At 33.8% G+C, this 17,526-nt stretch overlaps 1 protein-coding gene across 4 annotated transcripts in view; it reads right to left on the reverse strand.

Annotated features, from left to right (window-relative positions):
- TBC1D32 (TBC1 domain family member 32) overlaps positions 1-17,526 on the reverse strand; it is a 165,866-nt gene that overhangs the window by 106,922 nt on the left and 41,418 nt on the right. For all 4 annotated transcript variants that reach the window (XM_081828885.1, XM_081828887.1, XM_081828886.1 and 1 more), the window contains 3 exons: positions 16,785-16,872; positions 14,468-14,586; positions 6,458-6,574 (listed from right to left, as the gene is read on the reverse strand). In XM_081828885.1, the coding sequence (XP_081685011.1) occupies positions 6,458-6,574; positions 14,468-14,586; positions 16,785-16,872 (324 nt within the window). The remainder of the gene's footprint in view (positions 1-6,457; positions 6,575-14,467; positions 14,587-16,784; positions 16,873-17,526) is intronic.

A 17,526-nucleotide genomic window follows, 5' to 3' on the forward strand; every position in this document is an offset into this window, starting at 1 on the left:
GTACCTTGAAACAAGTTGTTGTGGCTGATGTCGAAGTGGTTACTGCCTAAGTTCTCCTCTAGGATTTTGATGGATTCCTGTCTCACATTGAGGTCTTTCATCCATTTTGAGTTTATCTTTGTGTATGGTATTAGAGAATGGTTGAGTTTCATTCTTCTGTGTATAGCTGTCCAACTTTCCCAGCACCATTTATTGAAGAGAATGTCTTTTTTCCATTGCATGCCAATAAATTTTCTTATGCAGGTCAATAAATTTCCTCTTCCACTGAAACTAATTCAAACGGAGTTTTTCCAATAACCAAAGGGGTCCTACCTACTACTTCACTTATATAGCTGGAAATTAAGTGATAGGAACTGAAAAACAATCAAAGATTATATGTGTTAAAGGGACAGAATATTTTGTTGTTGACCTTTAACTTATTAAAGTACAACTTGAGAGTTGTTTGCAGGATCTAGAGTTTTGGTAGATACCTGTTATGAAATCATGAGAAGTTAAGGTCTAACATCCCTAAAATATAAACAATTCCTCAAAAGTAAGAAAAAGAAAACAAAGAGAAAATTAATAAAAATAAATTGAAACACCATTGAGAAGTCACCAATGGCCATTAAGCATATGAAAAAATGTGTTCACAAGAAAAACATACATTAATACTTTTCTCCTGTCAGACAGGTATCTAAACCTGTGATCACATAAACTTCTTAATGAAACTGCTAGAAAACAGTCACTATTATATCTCATTCATGGGAAAGCAAAAAGATTATTCCCTGTGGATAAAAAAACTAGCAATATATACTAAAATAACATATGAATTTACCTTTCAACCCAGTGACTCCACTTCTAGAAATCTAGCCCAAAGATTCTATAGTGGGCAGAATTTAAGAGCTCCCAAGATTCTGAGGCCTTAAACACTAATGCATGTATTGCTGTGAAGAGATTTTTGCGGAAGTCCTTAATTGATTTTAAAATAGGAGATTATCCGAGTGGCTCTGATATCATCACAAGAGCCATTCAAAAGAAAAGAATTTTCTCGGGTCTGTTCACAGAAGAGGAAGTCAGAGAGATTCAAAGCATGAAAGGGATTTGACAGGAGGAATGTTGTTCACTGTTGAAATGGAGAGGGCCACTGAACAAAGCCCCAGGAGCAACTCCTGCCTGACAGCCAGCAGAAAGCAAGGCACTTTAGTCCTACAACCTAAGGAAATGAATTCTGCTTAGTATTAATTTGGAATTGCAGTTTTCCCCAGGGCCTCCAGATGAGCACTTAGCCTGGCCAACATCTTGATTTTGGCTTATAATACTCTGAGCAGAAAACCCAGAAACACCATGCGAGACTTCTGATGTACAAAATTGTGAGCTCCTAAATGTGTGGTTTTAATTTGTTAAGTTTGTAGCAAGTTGTTATGCAACAGTAGAAAAAATATATAGGCACACTGGTAAATACAATAAATATAAACCAAGCTATTAATTTTGGCATAACTTTAAATAGCAAAAACCTTAAAGAATCCAGCGTCCACCAATAGATGATTGGATGAATAAACTCTAGCACAACAGTATACCATGCATTTGTAGAAAAGGATAAGGGCAGAGCTCTATATACTGGTATGCAGTAATCTCAAAGGTAAAGAATTAAAAGAAAAATGCAGAGACAGGACCGTGTTTAGAGCATACTATCTTTTGCTTAAGTCTGGAGGGAAAGAATATATATTATTTTTTAAAGTAACAGTTGTAAAGTAACAGTTAAAGTATAAGCCAAAAACTAATAAAAAGTGTTAGTTATAAGGGTGCTATAAAAAAGAACTTTCTGCAATAATGGAAATATTCTGTCTGTGCTGTCTAATGCGGTAGTCATTGGCTACCTATGGCTAGTGGGTACTTGAAAACTTGAAATGTGGATAGAACTTAAAGGAGAGAAATTTTGAATTTTATTTAGTTGTCATTAATTTAAATTTAAATAGCTACATGGAGCTAGCTGCTATTATAATGAAGATCAATACATACATATGGTGAGAAAGGACAAAAGGGATTAATATGTAAGCACATTCTGTGACTATACCTCGTTACATATTGGAGTCACATATTTTAAAAGAACATTAAATCATGTAAGAATCGAAAAGACAAAATTAATACAAAAGGTAAAACAACCTCTCAATTTAGAACATTCTAAAACAAGTCTATTAAGTTAGTGGCATAATGAGGCAGAACAGAGATTTATTTACTTCAAGTAACTTTAAAACACAACATTTTGATTGCAAATCCCTGGTGGCATAAATTCTAATAACAAAACTAACTGAAATGAAATGTCAATATGCATGCACTAATCTTATTTTATTCTGAAACTATTATATGTACACTGTACAATAAAAGCAAATAAGTAGTTTCGTTCATGTCATTAGTAACCAAGCTTTTCAGTGAAAGAGAAAAAAATCTAAGAAAAAAATCAATACAGGCTCATGATGAATTTCTCTTTAAAAAAATACTTATACTCTTCAGCTGTCCACTGAAAAGACTAGAAATAATGACAACCCTAAACAATGAACATATCTAGTGTGCAGGTTATAGTTTCTAAATAGCAAGTCCTAGTAAAAGGAACAACTCTTTGAAGATGGCCGATTCCAGGACTGAGACAGAAAATGTATACAATGAGCCCAGAACATCTTACATGAGAAATATATCAAACAGGAATAACAACATGTCAAAAGGACTCTAGCCAAGGAATATCTTGATTATCAAAAGCAAGAATGATTAACTGTACTGGATTGAAACATATACATATAAAAACTAGAAGCTCATAATGATACTAATAAAAAACATCCCTTCTGGAGATTACTAGACCAATTCACTACTTTGAGAATTTATAAATAGTCAAGCATTTATTCATATGCCATTCCTGAAAAAAAACTTTTTCAGGGTTTCCTTTATTATTTAACACAATTTTTTTTAACACAATTTTTTTTTAAAGATTTTATTTATTTATTTGAGAGAGAGAGAATGAGAGACAGAGAGCATGAGAGGGAGGAGGGTCAGAGGGAGAAGCAGACTCCTTGCTGAGCAGGGAGCCCGATGCGGGACTTGATCCCAGGACTCCAGGATCATGACCTGAGCCGAAGGCAGTCGCTTAACCAACTGAGCCACCCAGGCGCCCCTAGGGTTTCCTTTATTATTTAAATAATTCCAGTGAAATAGAAAAAGAATGACAGAACTAGAATCACCACTTCACATCTCCTGGTGAAACAATGAATCAATGCAACCCAGGACAAATAACCCAGTTTTTCCAATAAATCAATGACATGGAAACAAAGAAAGAACTGTTTTAGAAAAAAGATGTAAAAGACATAATGACTGAATGCAATGTATGGACCTTGTTTGGATCATGACTTGACCAACTATTAAAAAAAAAAAAAAGACATCTTAAGAAAAAGGAAACTTCTATATAGACCACATATTAGATAATATTAAGGGCTTATAGCTAACATTTTAGATATGATTAAAGCCATGATGGTTTACAAGGTGGTAATTCAAACAAAACGAAAAAAAACCCAGAGGTCCTTATTACTTAAAGATACGTAATAAATTATTTACAGATAAATTGGCATTATGCCTAAAATATGCTTTATAATTCTCCAGGGAAAAAAATGTAGGACTAAAGGAGAGGAAACTGGTTAAGAATAGGGGAATAGATGGCAGAACACTGACAGAATGTTGATAAAAGCTAAAGTTTAGTGTTGAGTATATGGGAGTTCATTATACCACTTTTTTTTTTTAAATGTTTTATTTATTTATTCATGAGAGTCAGAGAGAGAGAGAGAGAGAGGCAGAGGCAGAGGGAGAAGCAGGCTCCCCGCCTAGCAGAGAGCCCGATGCGGGACTCGATCCCAGGACCCCGGGATCATGACCTGAGCCGAAGGCAGACGCTTAACCATCTGAGCCACCCAGGCGCCCCATCATTATACCACTTTTTTAAATGCAAGTTTGAAAGCATCCACAAAAGAAAGCCCACCCATGAATGTGTGCAGTTAAATACACATACACACACACATGGACATGCACACACAAACACACACACGGTTCCTCAGTTTAACTTCCTAGGGTTCCTGTCACAGGACTCCCAAAGAAAACAGAAAGATACTAAATTTAAATTCTTTTGAATAAAGCCTAAGAAGGGCCAAGATCATTAAGACCCTATCATATAATTAATAAAACAGTGAAGTTACTGAGAACCTACCATGCTCACAGTAGCAAAAGAAAAACAAAACAACAACTTGCTAGACTTTTTGGGCAAAAGATAAAATCCAATTCCTCCCCTCATGGATTTTATAGTCCATTAGGAGAGACAAATGCAAAAGTAATTATACAATACTGTGACATATGAGACGACTTCTTTTGAGTAAAGCATGAAAAATGAGGAGATACTATATAGCCAAAAAGCAAGGTTTAGAAAGCTTCCAGATCCCAGAGAAAGGAAGAAACTTGTTCGAAGACCCTGGAAATCAGAGAGTGGAAGGTGACAAGAGAAAAAAAAGGGCTTTGAGAAACAAGGAGAAGCTGTATGTCAGGCAAAGGAACATGGCTACGCATGGAGGCGAAAGGAAGTCAGCAAAGATTTTAAATAGAATTACTACATCTGGTTTTCATTTCTAAAGGACCACTTTGAGAATAAATCAGCAGGAGGATAAATTACAGGTTGAGACTGGGGGGAAAAAAAGCAGTTAGGATCTCACTGAAGTAATCTAGACAACAAATGAGAGTCTGAGCTAAGGTGGCCTTAATAGAAATAAAAAAAGTAAACAAGATGTAGTTATTAGGGAGGCAAAAATCTATACATGGTGATTAATTGCATATATAGAAAGAGAAGTCAGTGATGACTTCCAGGTTTCTAGCGCATTCAGTTATGTGGATGATGGTGCCATATGCTGAGATAGGAAAACAGGAAATGGAATTGATTTAAAATAGAAAAAAAACCCAAACATTATATTCAGTTCTAGAAGGGGTAAGACTAAGATGCCCATCAGTGTTCCAGATGTCCATTATCTGGTAGAAATCTGAGTATAGATTTGACAGGTGAGCAATATAGGTCAGAACTGTCCATATACAACTAAAGTCAAAGTACTGGATGAGATCAATCTGGATAACAGACAGCAGAGGTAGAGAAGTCCACAAAGGAGACTATATAGGAGAGACCAGAGAAGCTGGAAGAGAACCAGAAGTAGAACCACAGACGTAGAAGAGAGTGACAAGACTCCCATAACTGATTTCAACAAAGGCAATAATTTTAGGAATATCTTCAAAAACCATTCGCTGGACATCTACTATGTGCTAAATGCTAAGGATGACTAAGATATCCTGCTTGCTCTCAGGCACTCACAGGGTAGCAGGGAAGACAGACACATAAATGGCTAATTATAAAACTACTTAAGAAATGCCAAGATACAGGGCGCCTGGGTGGCTCAGATGGTTAAGCGTCTGCCTTCGGCTCAGGTCATGATCCCAGGGTCCTGGGATCGAGTCCCGCATCGGGCTCCCTGCTCCTTGGGAGCCCGCTTCTCCCTCTGCCTTTCTCGCTCTGTCTCTCATGAATAAAAAAAATAAAAAAAAAAAATCTAAAAAAAAAAAAAAAAAGAAATGCCAAGATACAAGTAGCACAAGGTAAAATTGAGACACTTCAAGGAAAAGAGAACAGAAATTAAAAATCCAACATTAGAAGTATCTATCTTTATATTTCATTCATAAAATTATCAAAAATTTCCAGAGTAGAGAATTTTTTTAAAAATTAGAATGTTTAGGATTAACAAGAATTAAAAATATTCAAATGGGCAAAACTATAGAAAAAACAATAAATAACACACAGGTCAAAGGGACCAGAAAATAGGAATGATTAATAGAATTTCAGTGTTAATTTAATAATTCTTTATGAATGCATAAGTACATATTTTATGTGCCTAATTCATAAAGTTACCCAAAGATGAGGAACTAAATATCTCTAAATGATTAAAACAAGTTACCCATTTGGAAGTATGAATATGAAAAAAGTCTCAAATAAATATGTATATACTGCCCTCATGGGGCAGTAATAGGTAGTTCATTAAAATATAAGCAGAAAATATATTGGACTCCTTGGATCTAGTTTAATCCTAATTATTCTAGCCAATGAAGAAGCAACACTGGTGTGACTAGTAACATAAACCATCTAAAAATCATTCACGTACATATTTCTGTTTATGCCATGTTTCCTTCCTGATTGGGGAGCATTAACCTTGTATTCCAAGAGGTGTTGTAACTTTTAGGTGACCTGGATCAAAAATTCCAGGCACAGATAATTCAGAGCATATTCCACGGGTAAATAAATCAAATCAGCCTTTAAACACCATTAAATAATGTTCCTTTTTTCTGTCAAACTGCACTGTACTACAAATCTCAAATATCACTTATATAAGGTAAAGATTAAAAGAAAATGACTTACAATAACACACGTTGGGACTTCACGAAGAGAATACTCTGCTTTATTAGGAAGATCTTGATTGCCTACCAGCTCATAAACAGCAGGATACGGTAACAGGTTCACCAGTGCTAGAAAAGACTAGGCAGGGAAGAAAGAAAACACTGTCATTTAAATGGTGCATGTTTTTCAACCACATCCATGATACAGTTTTATAGGAGTATGACTATGAGGGTTAATTTTTTAGAATAAGCCTAATTAATCTACATAAATGTGAAATACATACATGTTAAGTGCCAAATAGCTAACCTCAACAATAATCTATGTGCTGATAATGCATAACAATTGTAACAGAATATATAGGAGTTGGAAAATGTTTTAAAATGTCTTGTATCTCTTGAAAAGTTTGGTTTTGAGAAAAAAAATGAAATGATTTTATTGCTGGAAAAAGCTGAATAAAATAATATTAAATGTTAAAAAAAAGAAATGATCCATCTTTCTCATTATTTGCATTGTTTTAACTGATGTGTAAGAAATACAAGAGAGTAACACTGTGGGGCTCTGAAGCAAGATAATAAATTCTATATATTCTCGCATTCAGGTCACAAGGTTTTCTTTATCCTTTAACTACATTCACTGGAAATCCAACTAACCTAATTATTATAGTTAATTTAAAAAGCCATGCCTTTACCTATCAAAACCAGCTCATTTTCTGGTGCAATCTTAACAAGTTAATCTCTCCATGAAGTTTTTAAGCTCTCACATTTCATCTTACTAAAAGCAACCTGAAGATTTTTCTCAGGCACAGTTCATTCTTTGGATCACCTGAACAAAAGCATGCAGTGGTTGCCCATCACTATCAAGCCTAAACTCCTTAGCAAGACTTTCAAGGCACTTAACTAATTGACACCTTTCTTCTCTTCACAGTGTCAAAAGCCTTGTTTTCCATTATTCCTCAGCAGGAAATCACTACTTCAGTCAATTGAATCTGCCTGTGGTCTCCTTCAAATAAATGACTGCCACATATGCAAACCTTTTGATCCTACCAACATATTCCTCCTACCCTCCCACTTACTCATTATCCCACTTCATAAACTTGCCACATTTTTTTTCTAGAAGGCTTTCTAATGAATTCTATTCACCTCTAGAAACCCTGTGTTCTGCCAATACCTGTATGTTTCATATTGTATTAGTTGTATTTATTTGTAACTATTAAGTTTTCTGCTTATCATTTTAAAAAAATTTTCACTGGATTCAGAAAATTTGAGAATCAAATTAAGAATTTTCACTGTAATCAGAACACGAGAAAATTTAGAAGAACAGTTAATTCAATCTCTCACATACTAGATGAAAAAACTTAAGGACCAGAAAAGTTAAGTGACTCAGCCAAAGACACGCAATCAGAAAGTTGGCAGCAGAACTAATCGGCATTTTCTTATTTTCAGGCTAGGTTACTCATTACAACTCCCAGTATAATCTTCAGACACTATTTAACAATGTCACCGTGCTACACAGTCCTTGTTTGAGGACTTGGAAGGTACAGTCCATTTTATCTCCACCTCCACCCTTATTATGCCAAATGCAATATTCCTTAACAAATAACAGTAGTTATAGTCAATATATTTAACACAGTGGATTTTAACAAAATGTTGCTGTAGAATGAAAAATGAATTCTTTAAAAGTTTCCTTTTCCTCCCATGAATATTCCATAAAATGAAGATGGAATTTTTAACTACTTCTAAGAAAATAATCTATATACTCCTGATTTAAACCTAGTATCATTTGGATAGCAATAAAGTTATCATAAAGTAGAATGACTAAATTTAATAACCTAGTTGCCATTTACTGAATGCTTATCTAAAGAACACTATGCAAGAAGTGTTCACTATAGAGAAAACAAAACAAAACAAAAAAACTGGTATCAAGGAAAGGATGTTTAAGGAATGTGTCAATTAATTATACATAAAATGAACTGCAGGGAAACTAGAGAATTCATGGCCACCTACGAAACCACCTAGGAAAAATTCACTAATCATCCAGGTGTTGACTACAAAGATGATTAACATAGATTTCGTATTTGTATTATTCATCCAGTTTATGAAAAAAATAAGATGTTAAAAAATAAACAGAAAATGCTTTATAATTTAAATATGTAAATATTTATAAATGTTCTTAATATTTACCCAGTATTTAGAGTTATAAATGAGTCTTATTTAAAATATCCTTCCTATCTATTATTACAAGAAACTTTTTAATAAATGTTCATCTTAACATCTGACACTGTCCATAAAGGCACATGGTCTTTACAAATCACATATCAATACTATCCTGAGAGTTTTTGTATTATTTGCACATGAGGAATTCCATGGGTAAACATGAAACTTCCTCCTTTCACCTAAGAAATAAAACAACCTAGACCACATAGAATCATGGTAACTTCTGATATGGTACTCTAATTATGTAAAACATAAGGTAAAAATTCAGTAATTATAGTTGAACAAAATGAACTAAACAATTTTAAAGAAACTTGAGAAAATTTCAGCAGCTTGTTTCTAGGAGAAAAAATGCATTTTTCATACAGTGAGCATTTTTTTAAAAAAACATTAGCATACTATAAAATTGTGATGTCTTATTTATAATATAATCATGAGTTCCCAAGAAAACATCATAAGATGTGCTAATATCAAACATTAATTATCCTAAAATTTATATTAGCACAAAACATTTTACTTCCATGTCTTGAAGAAAATAAGGTTTTGTAAAGTAATAGTAAGGAAACTAATTAAAGGCCAAATATTTGATGTATCTTGAGACTAAAGCATTTTAAAATTACCCAAGAACAAATACTTTTTATGAATTAAAACTCCTTCAGGTTGATAATGATCATCCATTCACTTATTAATTCAAAATATTTTAACACCAGCTGCTTATCAGCAATTATGCCAGATGCTAAGAATAAAAATATGAATGAAGGAATGGTCCCTGCCCTCAAGAACTCACACTGTAATAGAGGACAAATACACTATTAGATCATTTAAAATGGTTCTCCAAGTGATCTGATGGTACCATACTACAGAGAGGGTTGGAAGGACATTGGGAGGATCACACTATACAGCAAAGCAAGAGGAGATGAGAGCTATGACTGCAAATTAGCAGGCAGGTAGGCAGGAGGAGATGTACTATGTTAATGATCACTACCTTTATCCTCTAGGAAAAAGAACTAAGTTTTTCCAGAAAAGTAATGGGAATTTCATTTCACCTTATAGATAGAAAGCTGTGAAGGAAAATGATTTTGAGGGTAGACAGTACTGGGGGAAAATAAATTACAATTTGGGGTTCTATCAATTATACTTATTACACCAAAAATGTATTTTTAAGTTTCTAACACAGAAATCAGAAAGTGATTTAAAAAGGCGAATTTGAGATAAGAGAATCAAACCATTTTAAATCTTTCTAATCTGTATGCCTTCCTATTTTTTTTTTACTTATCACACTAAGATCTAATACAATGTTAAATTGATAAGAGTGAACAGATTTTAGGTCCAATATTTCACCATTAAATATGAGATTCATGTTTTTGATAGACAGTATTTATCAGATCGAATGAAATCTGCCAAGTTTTTATCATAAATGGGCATTAAGTTTTGTCAAATGATGTGTCCATGTCTACTGAAATCATCGTATGAGTCTTCTGTATTCTGTTAATATTATAGTCCCATTTTAGAATGAGAAACCAACTTTCAGTTGCTTGGGATAAACCCCACTTGATCATAAAAAATGATGGATCCTTTATGTATTACTATATACAATTTGATATTTTGTTAAATATTTAAGTCTATGCTCAGATATACTTGTCTATTTTTTTTCAGTAACAGTGTCATCTCATCCACATCAATATTATGATGGTCTCCTCACATAAGTTAGAACTTGATTCTTCAACCTCTGTTGTGCGAAAAAACTTGTGGAAGAGTGTTGTTCTAAGAGTTTCATAGAATTCACCAGTGAAACCACGTGGCTCTCTATGGAATTTGATAATGAATTCGATTTCTTTAACAGAACATAGCTATTCAGATTTTCTATTTTATACTGGGTCAGTTTTGGTAAGCATATTTAAGGAGTTTGCCAATTTTATCTTAGTTGTTTAACTTACAGCATAAAGCTGATTATAATACTCCTTTATTATTCCTTAATAACTACAGGATCTTCAGTGAAACTCTTCTTTCATTCTTGATTAACTTTGGGCCCCTCATTTTCTTGATGAGTCTAGCCAGGGGTTTATTATTTTTAATAATCATTTGCAAGTACCAACTTTTGGCTTTGTTACTTTTCTCATTTGTCTTTATTCTGTTTCATTAATTTCTGCTCTAAAGTTTATTATTTCCTTTCTTCCATTTGCTTTGGGTATAATTTGTTCTTTTTCTAGTTTCTTAGAGTGAAAACTTGACTCATTAATTTTAGATATTTCTAATATAAATATTACAGTTAAATATCCCTCTTAGCACTACTTCAGAAACATTTGCAAATTTTCTATTTTACTTTTTATTTTCTGCTTTAAAATATTTCCTAATCTCCCTTATGACTTCTTTGAGCTGTGTGAATTTAGAGGTGTATTTCCAAATATTTGGGCTTTTACAGTTTCTAGCTTGTGATACTTAGGTTCACTGTGGTCTCAGACATACTTTGTATTATTCCAATCATTTTAAGTTTATGCAGACTTAACACTCCAGCCCAGCAAGTCTCTTGGTAAGCACGCTAAGTGCTCTTGAAAATATGTGTTCTGCAGTCACTGAATATAGTAATCCATAAAGAACAATTAGATCAAGTGATAACTAGTGATATTCATATCACGTACCTGAGAACAGACTGAAAGATCTGTCACATCAATTGCTAAAAGAGGAATGTTAAAATCTTCAACTATTACTGTAGATTTGCCTATATCTTCCTTAAGTTATTTTAATGCTTCATATATTTTGAATCTCATTTCTAGGATCATAACTTATGATTGTTATGTCCTCCTGATATATTGACCAATGTTTCTTAATCCAACATTACTTCATTTTCTCTGTCTCTGACATTAAATATGGCTACTGCAGTCTTCTAATGTATATTTTTTCCTCTTTTTCTATTCATTGACTTTCAACTTATCAGTGTCTTTTTCTTTAAAGTGAATTTCTTAGAGACAACACATATTTGGGTCTTATTCTGAAAATCTCTGCATTTTAAATATTTAGTCTCTTACATGTAATGCAGTTATTGATTAGGGCTAGCATTTTCCTATTTGTTTTCTTTTTTCCCATCCCTTTTCTGTCCCTCTCTGCATGGGGTTATTTTTAGGATTTCATTTTAGCTCTACCTTTTGCATTTTATTTGTGGTTTTTCTAGGTCAGCTGTCCAATAGACCTCTCTGTGGTGTTGGAAATGTTATATTATATGCAACAATTGCTAGCTACATATAGCTACTGAACACAAGATTAAATGTACTTGAGGGACCGAATTTTTAACTTTGGTTTTAAGTAGGTTTATATAGCCACATGGTACTATTGTCTATCATATTCCAAAACACAGGTATAGAGAGGTAAGAGGAGGCTGGACTGGAAATGAGTTTAGTGTACCTCATTATATATGGAGGCCACATTATTGTTTTCTATAATTTAAAAGACAGTAAAATTAAATCCAAATTCCCTAGGGAATAATATTTAGAACTACAAGCTGGGCACTAAGAATGTTTGCTATGAGTTATTTCTAGATAATTCAGTTCACAGTTTAGAGGAATATACGTTTTTTTAACAGAAATTAACCGTTAGTTTATGCTGACATTTCTAATTCAAAGTCAAAGAAGTTAAAGAAAATCCCAACCTTATAATAGAAATAGAAATATTTTCTAGGGATTAAAAATTAATGTTGTTCCACTTCATGTAAAATTTAAGAATCTTGAAACCACATAGATTTGTATACCATTATACCATTTGCTTACCCTGTGTAGTAGAGCTGTCATATATATTACCTCTAAGTATAAAATAAATCCCACTATATGTCATAGTTTTCTTTTAAAGAGTCCTATGAATTAAGAGAAAAACAGGGTTGTTGTTGTTTTTTAAAGATTTTATTTATTTATTTGAGAGAGAGAGAGCACATGAGCACAAGTGAGCAAGGGGTAGTGGCAAAGGGAGAGGGAGAGAGAGAATCCCAAGCAGGCACCATACTGAGTGCGAGCCTGACAGAAGGCTCAGATTTCATGTTCCTGAGAGCATGACCTGAGCCGAAATCAAGACTCAGAGGCTTAACGGACTGAGTCACCTAGGCACCCGAACAGGCTTTTTTATACTCACTCACCTACTTGCAATTTCTTTTCAGTCTGAAAATCCAAATATCCATCGGGTATCATTGTCCTTCAACCTGAAGAAATTCCTTTTGTGTTAAATAAAATGCAAGTCTGATAAAAAATATTTTCTTAACCTTTAAAGTTTATTTTACTTTTATCCTTGAGTACTTTTGCTGGATACAGAATTCTAGGTTGACTGGGCTTCCCCCTTCCAGCACATTAAAGATGCTCTATTATCTTCTGGCCTCCACAGTTTCTAATGAGACATCAGCACACTTTTCTGCCGTTCCCCTCTATGTATGACTTTCTATGGCTTCTTTCAAGATTTTCTCTTTATCTTTAGTTTTCAGCAGTTTGTACGGCTATAATGAGCCTTGCTGTGGTTGCCTTTGCATTTTCATTCTTTGCGTATTCTTCCTTGCGATTCACTGTTTCTTGGTCTATAAATTTACATTTTTCAAGATATTTGGAAATTCAGCTCTTGTTCAATATCTTTCTGTCCCATTCCCTTTCTTCTTCTATTTCTATATATCAATCAAAGGTATTAAAACTTTTGATAAGGTCTCACAAATCACAGAAGCATTCCCTAGTTTTTCTCTCTGTTCTTCAGATTGTATAATTTCTATTTATCTATCTCAAGTTCATTTACTAGTTCTTCTGTCGTATTTAAATATTCTATTAAGCCCATCTAGAAAATTATTTCAGATAAGGTAGTTTAGTTCTAGAATTTCTATCTGGTTCTTTTATATGGTTTCTATTTCTTTACTATAATTTCCAGTTTGTTTATTCATTACAAGAATATTTTCCTTTGCATGCTACTTATAACAATTCCCTCAAAATTCTTATATATAATTCCAATTTCTTCATCATTTCAATCTCTATTAGTTGCCTTTTTCTGGGTTTGAATCGCATTTCTCTTATTCTTCATATTTCTATTAATTATGGACTATATCTAATACATTGTGAATGATCTAATCCCCAATGCTGATTTTAATAGTTAACATGGCAAATTCAAAAAAAAATTGGGGAAACATATCAAATACATAAAAGCCATTGAATTATAACAGAACATTGTATAGGTACTTTAGAATTTCTTTTTTTGGCACATTACACTAAATGATAGCATCTTCTCTTTGCCCAGTCATCCTTCAAATAATCCTGACAATTTTCTATTAGATTTAAACCCAAGGGCTTTTTTTTTTTTTTTTTGCTTTGGTTGATTGGTTTTTGTTTTAGGGTTTTGGTGGGGGGAGGGAGGTTGTTTTTCATAGCATGTCTAGTGTGTATTACTCTTTATTAAGAGAAAAATTACCAAAAACATTTTGAAAGGAAAACATCCTTGCAAAATGCAATTCTCTTTGAACACTGGTAGTTCTAGCCACTTATTTTGAAAACAAAAAAATTAGAAATGAAATAAAGGAGAGAAGAGAAAGTTTGGAAAAGCTGCTGGTTGTAACTGAATATATATATATATAAAGCCTGGATGAAGTAATTTTTTTTTTTTTAAAGATTTTATTTACTTATTCATGAGAGACAGAGAGAGAGAGAAGCAGAGGGCGAAGCGCTCCCAAGGAGCAGGGAGCCCGATGTGGAACTCGATCCCAGGACCCTGGGATCATGACCTGAGCCGAAGGCAGACGCTTAACCATCTGAGCCACCCAGGCGCCCTGGATGAAGTAATTTTTGAGAGAGATACTCAGATCATTCCCTACCTTTTGACAGCTCCGGTCAATAGGATCCACTGGAGTAGATCTGGGGTGGGTTACTCTAACGTCATCTCTTCCACATTCCAGATTGGCCCATAATTCAGTTATAAGTGCATTAATAAACCCTAAGAAGAATTATGTTACATCATATTTACAGTATATTATTTCTTGGGATTATGGAAAAAGACATAATTATCCCTCTGATAAGATTGGTCCACAGTGACAAAAGACACATACTTACATCTTGTGTAAGAAATAACCTCTAACCTTGGTAGAAATTATATCTCCTACTGTTCATTATACCTTCATGATACCTCATTGTCATAAAACTGCATAATGACTAAATTCTGAGACACTATTTCCCTGGAGAACTGAATTTGGAGTCTTAGTATTTATCCCTTAGCCAATAACTTCTGAGCATGTTTTTCTGAAAAGTAAGATTTACACTTTACTCTGCAAATGAGCCAACAATGAAAGGCAGCTGAAAGATGGTATGTATGTGCATGTGTGCGTGCGTGCATGTAGCAGGTATCAAGAGGCAGGGTAGGCACTTAAAGAGTGTGTGTTCCTTATTCTAATATAACTTTTTTTTGTAATTCTTATGCTTAAAACAATTCATTTCATACAACTTCTGGCTCAATACAGTTTAAATTCTCATGAGTCAGACACTATATATCTAAATGAAAGTGATTTTTTTTTAGAGATTTTATTTATTTATTTGACAGAGAGAGAGAGCGTGAGAGGGAACACAAGCAGGGGGAGTGGGAGAGGGAGAAGCAGGCCTCCTGTGGAGCAGGGATCCCGATGTGGGGCTCGACCCCAGGACCCTGGAACCATGACCTGAGCCAAAGGCAGATGCTCAACGACTGAGCCACCCAGGTGCCCCTAGAAAGCCCATCTAGTGAAAGTGATTATTAAGGTTGATTATTAAATTCTTTTATGAAGAATCAAATTACATAAAAAAGTGTAAAACAGAACATCTAATCATAAAATCGGTAAGTTCGTGATAACATTACAGCAGAAAGGCTCCTGTGGTATAAGAGAAAAAATATGGGCTCTGAAATCAAGAATATCAGGGTTGAAATTATAAACCTGCCAGCTCAGTAGTTGTGTGTCCTTATACAAATCCCTTGACTTCTTAGAGCATCAGTTCCCCCTTTTGAAAACTGAAATAATGCTATATTTGAGGGTTGCCATGAAGAATAAATTAGAGTTACTAATATAGTACCCTAAGTTCATAGGAACACAAGCAGTGTTAGTCTTCCTTCCATTGTCCTGTAAAATAACTGCATTTAACCCTCTGATGAAAAGCTTGATACCATGAGGCTTAGAAGCTTAATGACTTGACCAACAGGGAAATCGGAGATTAAATCTAGTCTCCAAATGCTTCCATTAATGTGCCTCTAGTACGGCAGTATATTAGATTTTATATTGAGTAGAAGAAAAAATAAGTTGTTCAGTTTAGGACAACTTCTACCAAGAAACATGTTTCATAATACAAATAGTCCAAATTAGTTTAGCCAAACGGTTTTTAAGATATATTATAGTAAAATATTTTCATTTAAGGAGAGAATCAGTTGTGGCCAGTGATGTTGTAATTCATCAACCCTAAGCTTTGAAAAATATAACCATAGCATCTCTGTTAGAGGTATGGCTTGTGTCTGGTTCAGGGTTCAGATAACCTTAAGATATATTAAGTCAGTGATGTTTAAACTTCTTAAAAATCCAATCCATAGTAGTTAACACATGCTGACTGCAAAGACAGTGGTGAAAGCTAAGTGGTAAGAGGGAAGCTTTCAAGAAGCAAAAAAGGAAGAAGGGGAATAAGGAAATGGGATGTATGTATGTATGCTAACTATTGTGGTTGTAAATTCTGAAGCATATACAGGCCACTAAAACTGAGCATTAAGAAATCCTGGAAGATTCAAAAAGAAAAAGAAAGAAAGAAATCCTGTAAGATTCAGTTGTACTGAAAGGATGATATCCTTTTGATTTATAAGATGAAGACAACTTCCTAAAGATCAAGTACTTCTCGGTTTAATTTATGTTCCATTGTTCTCAGAAAAGAGAACAAGGATGTGTGTATATATATCTTTCAAGGGAAAAAAAAATCCATTGCAATTTCATGGAAGAAAAAAAATAAAAGGAAACCCCATAACTTTCCCTTACCTAAGGCCTAACTTTTCCTAACTTGGGAAAAGCTAGGCCTTACTAACTTTTCTAAAATAAACATCCTGAGAGCTGATCATGCCAGTTAAATTTTCTATTGGCTCGCTCATTTTATTTAAAATAATTAGAATTTTAATTAAAAGGAAAAACTTACCTGAACTTTGTAGTGCTATTGCGCCTGCTGCTGTTGACGCCACTTGTGCTACCAAAACTCCACAGCCAAACTTTTTATGCCTGCTGATCTAACAACGTAAGTAAGGAACAATGAAAAGCGGGAAAACATAAAATGATAACATTTTATTTACATGTTACATGCAGAGTTACTGATTCTTCTTCTTAGAATACTAGACATTCTTTCAGGAAAAGATAATGAGCAGCAAAACAAACTCAGACACCCTAACAATGAGTTAATATTTTTGACAATCTTATTTCAGATATAGGTTCTGGCCCCAGCCTTAAAATTAAGTAGCTTTTCGCCTTGAACAAGTCACTTCTCTCTCTAGTTCTAAGTCTCTTCATACATAAAATAAGGGACTTTAACCAGATGAAGATTAGCATGCCTTCCAACTTTAACTTTTATTATTTTATTCCTTAGGTTAGTTCTTCAATAATAAATTTCCTCATTAATAAATCTGTATTGACTACCAGTTGAAATATACTTGTAAATAATCAAAAACTTTAAAAAATAGTATCTTCTCAATGGTAATTATTTTTAGAGGAAATGTGATTTTTTTCCCTAAGGTAATTATATTACATATATTATATATTTATAGCCTAAATGGACTAAGACAATATTCAACACGAAGTATACACATCCCAGGATATTACACATATTAAACACATTAGTATGGAAGCCTGGGGTAGAGGGATGCATGCCAGGTGAAATGGAACTGTGA

The sequence above is a fragment of the Leptonychotes weddellii genome, chromosome 8 (assembly GCF_054177405.1).
Source record: "Leptonychotes weddellii isolate Sample4059 chromosome 8, ASM5417740v2, whole genome shotgun sequence".
Lineage (NCBI taxonomy): Eukaryota > Metazoa > Chordata > Mammalia > Carnivora > Phocidae > Leptonychotes > Leptonychotes weddellii.